The following is a 9,310-nucleotide window of genomic DNA, read 5'->3' as shown; positions in this document are numbered from 1 at the left end:
TGATAATTTTCATTAGTTTACTCAGATATGGCTCTTTAGACACCTTTTTACTTCAATGTAGCAGTCCACACTTCCCCCCTAAAGTCACACTGTTGCTGATTTTTGTGTATTTAGTATTTCATCATCAACTTCCTACTATGATACAGTTACAATAATAAAGAAACACTGATGAGGGAAATCTTGGGAAGGGAACTTTGAATCCAGTCCCGAAGAAAGACATTGGATTAGGATTAAAGCAATTCTGAAAATTGTCAGACTTCATTTGTGTGAAATATGGCAACTACCTTGAAAACTACAGTACAATTGCATTTATGTTTCCTTTTGAACTCTTAACCTCCCTATGCATAGGTGTACTCTTGTGTTGCGTTTTTCACGACAAGTGATAACTGTGCCGCACATATACTTCTTAAAGAAAACTTTTCAGCAACCCCAATGAGACACGCGCTTTTCAGGTGTAGGTGTTTAAATGGCTGGCTTTTTACAGTTTGATTGACGGTTACTATAGAAACGACCGGTTCTCGTTCCATAATCTCCACCCTTAAAATGTGAAGCAACCAATGGAGTGCTAGGGTTTGTCCGGGACTTTTATTGCTATAGGTTGCAGCGAACAGTCACGTTGGGTACAGAAAGCTCTTCGTTTACTCTTTTGGTATTGCAACCTAATGGTTACTGCGCGGCCGACAGAAACCTGATCGGCTAGACCCAGCCGAAACCGGGAGGAGTGGACTTGCGGGAAGAAAATGTCTTCCCCTACAAACAAGCTCATGAGTGTAGTTGAGATCAAGAAGGAAAATGCCATCGAAAACGCAGATCCTGAGGTTTGTGGGCTAACCGTGCTGGATCCTGCACCTTTTTGTATGGAGCATGCAACTATAAGTGAAGGAGGATCTGCGGACCAGCTACAGAGTGAACTTTTAACAAATACCTCATCAACGCTAGCTTTTTCTCCTGATCATGTAGCTTGTGTCTGCGAAGCCTTACAGCAAGGTGGGAATCTAGATCGCTTAGCCAGATTTTTGTGGTCTTTGCCTCAGAGTGATCTGCTACGTGGCAATGAAAGTATTCTAAAAGCCAGGGCACTGGTGGCTTTCCACCAAGGTAGATATCAAGAACTGTTCAGTGTGTTGGAAAGCCACAACTTTGACTTTTCTAATCACTCGCTCCTGCAGGATCTGTGGTATAAGGCACGGTACACGGAAGCTGAGAAAGCCCGAGGAAGACCCCTTGGCGCTGTGGACAAATACAGGCTGCGAAGGAAATTCCCACTTCCCAGGACGATTTGGGATGGGGAGGAAACTGTCTACTGCTTCAAAGAGAAATCGAGAAACGCGTTAAAAGAGCTTTATAAGCACAACCGCTATCCGTCGCCGGCTGAGAAAAGAAATTTAGCAAAAATCACCGGCCTTTCCTTAACTCAGGTCAGCAATTGGTTCAAAAACAGGCGACAGCGAGATAGGAATCCCTCAGAAACTCAGTCGAAAAGGTGAGCTGAAACTTTTCTCCCATTCTGCATTTTCCTTTAGGTGCTGCAATATGGCGCTTACCTTCATAGTATCCATTCCTGCTTCTCACGGCAGAACTAAGAAAACGTATATAATTGGTACAAACAACATGAGCAAACTTTGCAGTCGCAAAGCCCCGAAGCCGTGGCAAATGCGCACTCCGTGCTCTGCTAGACTGAGAAAAGGAGCGTATTTGCAAATTCGATCAAATGTGGGTCGGATGTAGTTTTGCTTTGACAGAGTTAATCATTTACTGAGTTTAAAGTTATGATAAGCGTGGTTCCTACTCGTTGCAGTGTTTTGAAACATGATTCTGTCGCTCATTGAGATCGAATTTCATTTGAAATCCTAGATAAATGGTCGGAGTTTGCAATGTTTTGCAACGTTTTGCTCACTTGCTCGGAGCAATTGTGGTGTCTGCATTAATTTGCTTCGCTGGCAGATTTTACATATATGATTGATATTTGTAGATATATCTGTAAGGACGCGTTTCCCGATTCAGCAATGGAACAGGGCCATCGAGCGTTTTAAATAGGAAAGGTTCCAGTTAGTCTCCACAAGGTGGTGGGTTCCTTATGAATGATTCAGCGCTGTGGGTCACTGTTGTGGAAGGCTTGGTTTTGAATCGGCTTTGCGCCTTCGGTATATGGGATCGATGTTTGGGATATACTTTCTCCCGATGGAAGGGGGAGGAGGAGAAGGAATCTAGTTTTTTTGATCTCCATGCCTGGTTAATGCTGGGACTGCATTGCCCTTTGATTTGTAGGGGACGATCTCGCTGCCTTTACTCTGTTTCAGGAACAGCAGCAGCACTGTGGCTGGGATTCTTCTATCTCGGCTAGGAGTGAGCAGGGGCCGCATTGCTTTTAGTTTAGGGATCGTTTAGAGGTCTCTCTGCGGTGATGAGCAGGCTTCCTTTGGTGTAAGGAGAAAAAAAGCCCCTGTCCGGGTACGGTTTTGCACCCCGGGGTGGACCGACTTGCTTCTTGGGGGAGGTAACTGCAGGAGCCGGCTTTTAAAAAGTCTATTTTAGAGAAAATGAGGGAAGGGGTTCTGGGGATGTGTCTCGATTTGTATTTTTAATGGCCGCTTTTTGGTGGAGAACTGGGGGGGGGGGGGGGGGGGGGGGGGGGAGGAAGCTGCTGCTGCTGCTCCGGGGCCTCCTGGTTCTTCTCCTGCTGGCAGAAGACCTACAGCTCTAGGGCCCCTGGGTAGTATTGTTGTTGGTTGTCCCTGCATAACCAGGGTCCTAAAGGTCTGGGACCACCTGAGTAATACTTCCTGTAATTTTGTTCTCTGAATGGCTGGAGTCCTGTGGAAGTCTGAGGGTCTCTGGATAATACACTTTCTGTCTGGAGCGCCCCCCCCCCCCCCCCCCACTCTCTCTCTCACTCACTCACTCACTCACTCACTCTCTCTCTCTCTTACACTTATTCTCTGGGCTGCCAGTTGTGCTTGCCAGGTGGGGGTGACCTGTTTCTCTTTCCTCTTTTGCTATAGCAGCTAATGTCAAAAACTGCCCAAAAGCATTTTTTTCAGAAGGGCACAAATATGCTGAACTAAAGGGTTTTGTGTAAGCAATAATGAAAGAGAGAAAAAAAAGATTGGCAAACAAAGATCAGAGTAGGAAAAGTCCAATACCAAAGAAACATAGAAAGCAAATTTAACTGTCAGGGAAAAGATGCACCAGGCTACATTAGCATGAAACCATTATCAAATGACTATGCAACAGAACAGATTTAACTTCTTCCCTGAGGACTTGGGTTGGTAGGTGGGGAGGGGTGGCAGGGCATAGCCTTTTGTTTCTGGCCAGCAAGAACAAATGTTTCAGGCCTGTTTCTTGGCAAGCTGAAAGGCCTCAACATCAAATCTTTTTAAAATATTTATAATGTGAAGAGTATTTTCAGACAAGCCATTTTAGAAGTTACAATCAAACCCTCCATGTCTGCCTTTATGACTCATTCTCTAAAAATGTCTTTTAGAGCAGTCTAGGTTCATAAAGCTCCATTCAAAAGGGAAGCAGTCAAATCTCAGACAATCCCCCTTTTATAGAAAATGCAGGTATATGTACATGTGACTATTTCTATGCAACAAAAGGCAGGCCATTTGAAAATATCCTAATGCCCTTTTCTGGTGTCTTGTACTTAAAAGAATGATTTGCATTGAGGGCTGTAAGGTCCTGGTGAGGCAAAACAACTTTGTAATTGCATTTGTTTTTGTTGAATGGGGGCTTTATTCGGGGAAAACTGTGAGCAGTAGATAATTTTGTGGACTTAACAAATGCTGCTGTTCTTTTGCACCTCTTAACAGCCTTATAACAGCTGCATAAATGTGGAGCACTTACCAAATGGCTGGCACATACTGTGAAGTGCCTGCTTTTGAAAGCCAATGGCTCTATCAGACAGACTGAAAGATAAGAGCTAAACTTTGTAGTTTTAGTGTTTGGTTTTTTGTTTTTTTTAGTAAGGATTCACATTATTTCACAATATTACCATGAACAATATTTAATTGAACTTACCATTTTGGGTTTTTTTTTTTTCAGCAAGTCTGCTTCATATTATGTATTTCAAAATATTACCATGAACAATATTTTATTTTATTTTTAGTTACATTTGTACCCCGCGCTTTCCCACTCATGGCAGGCTCAATGCGGCTTAAATATACCGGTACTTATTTGTACCTGAGGCAATGGAGGGTTAACTGACTTGCCCACAGTCACAAGGAGCTGTGCCTGAAGTGGGAATCGAACTCAGTTCCTCAGGACCAGAGTCCACCACCCTAACCACTAGACCACTCCTCCACAATATTTAATTGAACTTACCGTTTTTGTTTTGCCTTTTTTTTTTTTTTTCAGTGAGTCAGATGGCAATCACAGTACCGAAGATGAATCTAGCAAAGGACATGAAGACTTATCTCCTCACCCGCTTTCCAACTCATCTGATGGAGTTTCCAACTTGAGCCTCTCCAGCCACCCAGAGACACTGTACATGCAGCAAATTGGAAACAGTAAGATCTCATTAAGTTCTGCAGTTTTGCTGAACGGCGGTTTAACATCTGCTAGTGCATCCCCTGTCTTCATTAATAGCAATTCCTTTCTCCAGGGACCCAATGGTGTAATCATCAATGGACTCAATGTGGGACATTCACAGGCAGCAACAGTGAATTCCCCAAAACTGACAACCAGTGTTGTGAGTAACAGCGTACCAGACACTGACATGTTACCCTCTTCCTCGGAGGATGTCAAAGACTTCAAGATTCTTCAGGCAGCTCTGCCAAATTCAGCAACAACTTACAGTCCTAATGTATCGGCTCCTTTCCCAGGACTGATACCAAGCACAGAAGTTAAAAGTGAAACCATACAGACAGTTGCGTCTCAAGATGAAGGATCCATAGTCACTTTTACTACCCCAGTACAACTAAACCAGTACGGTATAGTTCAGCTTCCAAATCCAGGAACCAATGGACACGTGCTTAATGGAAGCACTGGCTTTCCTTCACTCCATATGCCCCCTCTTTCAGTTACAACTTCACAAGGTAAAATGGTGAAATCCATGTGCTGTAGATTACTGTTCTGTGCCTGCTTCAAATGTTAGCTTAAGTTTTAGTTCATTCCATATTCATATATTGTCTTTACATAAGTAATTTTAGGTTGGTTTTTTTTAAACAGCTCTTCTGAATGCACCGTAATACTTATCTCTTGTATTTGCTTCTGTGTTCTAAGGAGGGTACCTTTCAAACCCACTCACAGTAGTGCAATATCTGTTAAGGGGTGGGGGAGTTCCCCGAATGGAAAGCACCTATTCGCTTTTCCTTTGAAAATTGCAGGGGAAAGAGAGATTGGCACCTTCTGCAGGAAATTTTTTCTGGCAAAAGTGCATGTGGTATTGAAACTGTTGTCTGCCTGAGCTTAAGCCAGCCCCAGGAATGACCCCATGAAAATGCCAATTAAAAAGGACATGTGTTGTGGTTGTGCTTTTCATCCACATACATGAATGGCAGTGTTCAAAATAAAAGCCGTTTTACCCAGGTAAATATCTGTTGAAAATTGTTCTCTGAATGTTGAAATGGTACTTGGTCCATGTCAGCAACACAAACATAATGATCTCAAAAATATTAATGTTGTTATAAGGTCGCGTGCATCAGATTCAGTGAGTGCGTGTTATGTACGATAGCTGTAAACATTTCTCATGGTTTTTTTTTTTTGTTTGCGATGGGCTGCTGTTTGTAAGGTCATTCAGGTGGTCATTTTCTGCTGTCGTATTAGCTTCTAATTCATTGTACTTGGCTAACATTTTGCAAAGCATCCAGAACCATAGTACCCCAGTTTCATTATAGCTGGAATGAAGGAAGTGACTATTGGAAGGCACCACTTAGAACTGTAGAAAAAAAAGAGATCTTGAAGGGATCTCAAGAGGACAGCTAGTTCAGGCAGTATCTACCACATCTAAGCCATCCTCTGCCTGATGTCTGTCTAATTGGCCCTTAGAAACCTCCACTTAAGTAAAGAAACAAAGAGCAGAAAAGGGAGATTTTAACTTGGTGTATGGATTCTATAAAACGAGTGGCAATATTGCTTTCAAAAGTACCCCTTACCTAGGTTGACTCCTGTTTTTTATTCTTTAAAAAAAATTAAGATAAAACAGATGATGGTCTTTAGAAACAGTGGGCTCTTTTCACAAAGATGTGCTAGAAATTCCCATGCAATAAATGCAACGAATTCCATAGGAATGGAATGGGCTTCATCGCATTTGCTGCGCCAGAATTGCTAGTGCGGCTTTGTAAAAGGAGTCCAGTATAATAGACTTTTTTTTAAGCTGTGCCTTTTTTTTTTTTTTTTTTTTAAATTGGTGCAACCTATGTTCCAACCTTCAACCAGTCTGTCTGTTTTGCTGGTGGCTGTAATGAATTGAACAGAGACAGCTCCAAGGCATTATGGGATGATTCTGCAGGAGCTTCTATAGAAAATTATTCCACGGTGCTTTGGGGGTACAGGCAGTCTATTCATCACTCTCATCGGCTAGGGCTGTTTACATTATTTGACTGCCATAGCCACTTCAATAAAAAGATAAATAGTAAAAGAAAAATAAATAAACCACTGTTATACTGCAGAGCCCCTGAATCAAAACCTCCATGCAGATTTTTAGGATGGAGCTCCAATTAAGCACATTAAAGAAGAAAGTTATCTACATGGGCTACTGTTAAATTGGGTTATTTTAGCACAAGGTTCCATTTTATGCAGTGAGACCCAGTGCTAAAATAACTTAACAGTAGCCCAATTAATAACTCCTTTCCTCCATCTTTATCACATTTTCCTCTCTACTAGATTACAGCATTACTTATGTCACTTCCACTGTTTACTTTTCAAAAGGTATGAGAACAGAAGTCATTTTTTAAAAAAGTTATAGACCTATCTCCATAGTTATCAATTTGCTAGTTTCTTGACTGTTGGTTTGAAACCTTCCCACCCTTCATAATTAATTTTAACTGAGTAGCATAACATAATAGATGTCAGCAGATAAAGACCTGTACGGCCCATCTAGTCTGCTCAACAAAATGTGATACTACATATGTATACTTGATCTTGATTTGTCCTTGCCACTTTCAGAATATTTCAAAGACAACTAGACTGCCACTTTTGGGGTAGAAAGTTTGATTTCTGGTTTTAGGGCCTGAGCGGAATTGCAGCTTCTGAAGGGGAGGGGATGTTATTGATGTATTCTTATTAATGATTATGATTAACATCTAGTAACAGCTGGAAAAACTGAAGCACACAATTGTTAAATTATTAGGAGATTCTTGATACATCATTTTTCTGTGGTATGACCAAAGTGGTTTACATGTTACCTACAAGTATTTTCTCTGTACTTAGTGGGCTCACAGCCTAATTTTTGTACCTGGTTAAGAGACTTGCCCAGAGTCACAGGAAGCAGCAGTGGGAATCGGTCCCCATATGCCCCAGTTCTCAACCCACTGCACTAACCGTTAGGCTAAACCGTTTTACCTGTTCCCCCCCCCCCCCCCCCCCACTGGAACTCATAACCAGAATGACCATCCTATCCATTATCAGGGTGGGTAGGATGGCCAGCAAGCTGAGCCAGTCTTGGTTTTACCTCATGGCATGCAAGGAGATGTAGTCTTGCTTTTCCTAGTAAAATCACATGGCTTCCTAAACCTGCCCTGGAGACCAGACAGCAGGTAATGTTTTTGGGATGTCCACCAAGGTTGCCAGGTAGGTGGTTTTCCGCGACCCGCTGCAGGAAATTTCTGCCCGCCGCGGGTTGCGGTTTTTTTTTTAATTTTTTTGAGCCGGGCGGGTTTTTTTTCACTGCCAGCTGCAGTTTTTCGCCCCATGGGGGGGGGGGGGGGGTTAGTGACGGCGGGGCTGTTGACGTCAGGGGCGGGGGGCGTGGTTTTAGGCTGGAAAATTTTATTACATCTGGCAACACTGAAATAAATTTGCATACAAGTGTATGTAAATTTCTCATTTGTATTTCATTGTGGATATATCTTATCCTGATTGGCTGTGGGATTACTGGGCAAGTTTGGGAGGCCTTTAAATAGGTATTTCATTGTGGATATATCTTATCCTGATTGGCTGTGGGATTACTGGGCAGGTTTGGGAGGCCTTTAAATAGGGAAATGTGAACATCTCCTCAGTATACAGTTGGGTAAACCAGGACCTACTCCATTTTATGGCTGAGGAAACAATCTCTCTGATTTCATCACTGCCATTCTTTCAGCTGTCTTTTATCTGCAAAACTTTTAATTTTTTTATGTGGTAAAGGAATTTTAGGTTTCAGCTTCATAGACACCAATTTAATTATGTAGCAGAATTTACAATGGTGTATATATAGTAGCTTTGTACCCCATGAAATACCTGGCTGAAAACTATATTTTCTCTCCTTCATTTACAGTTTTCAGCCAAGTATTAACTGCTGCAGCACTGGTTTGTATACAGGTTGCTAAGGCAGAGCCTTTCCAAGGCTGCTGTATAGAGTGATACAGGGGTGGAAACATTTTTGGAAAATTTGGGCACCAGCCAGAATTCTTAGGGGGGGGGGGCATTGTAGGGAGGAAATAGCTCTCTTCGAGAACAAGCAGGCCATATTCTCACACATGGGTATCCTCATCCACATTGCCTGGTGTGGAGCATAAACAGTAAATATCATTTTAAGAGCACAGACAGCATCCTTGCCTGCCGCAAGAGTGTGGGACCATCAGTCTCTCCTGAGTTGTGAAAAGAGGGGACACTTTCACTGCAAGAGCGCAGGACCATCAGTGTCTTTATCAGTTATGAGAAGAGGATGCATTTTTTATTTATTAGGATTTATTTACTGCCTTTTTGAAGGAATTCACTCAAGGCGCGGTGTACAGTAAGAATAGATCAAACATAAGCAATTGACAATTACAGCCGTAATATTCAAAAACAATACAAACTATGGCATGGTATACTAGCAATGTCAACACAATACGTAATAGAACATTTATTTATTTATTCAGAACATTTATACCACTTAAAGCAGCCTCAAAGCGGCTTACAATGAACTGAGGAAACAATTACAATGACAGTAGAGAGGGTAGAAGGATCAGAGGAAGAAGGAAAAATGCACTGAAAGGCTTTGGCCAGATCAGAGGAGATACAAGTACAATGAAATCAGAAATTGATTAGATAGAAACAGAGAAAAATAGACAATAAGGAAAGGTGAAAAAAGTCCAAAATGGTCCATAAATATGTTGGTAGGAAGGACTTCAGGTGATATTTTGAGGCCAAGGTGTAGGCTGAACCCCATTTTGCTGCCTGTGCCAGT

At 42.1% G+C, this 9,310-nt stretch overlaps 1 protein-coding gene across 3 annotated transcripts in view; it reads left to right on the top strand.

Moving 5' to 3' along the window:
• Nucleotides 1–582: 582 nt before the first annotated feature.
• Nucleotides 583–9,310, top strand: part of SIX4 (SIX homeobox 4) — a 53,668-nt gene continuing 44,940 nt past the window's right edge. For all 3 annotated transcript variants that reach the window (XM_030214358.1, XM_030214357.1, XM_030214361.1), the window contains exons 1-2: nucleotides 583–1,483; nucleotides 4,357–5,036. In XM_030214358.1, the coding sequence (XP_030070218.1) occupies nucleotides 741–1,483; nucleotides 4,357–5,036 (1,423 nt within the window). In that variant the 5' untranslated portion in view covers nucleotides 583–740. The remainder of the gene's footprint in view (nucleotides 1,484–4,356; nucleotides 5,037–9,310) is intronic.

This window comes from Microcaecilia unicolor, chromosome 9, assembly GCF_901765095.1.
Source record: "Microcaecilia unicolor chromosome 9, aMicUni1.1, whole genome shotgun sequence".
Lineage (NCBI taxonomy): Eukaryota > Metazoa > Chordata > Amphibia > Gymnophiona > Siphonopidae > Microcaecilia > Microcaecilia unicolor.
This window is presented reverse-complemented; position numbering and strand designations above follow the sequence as displayed.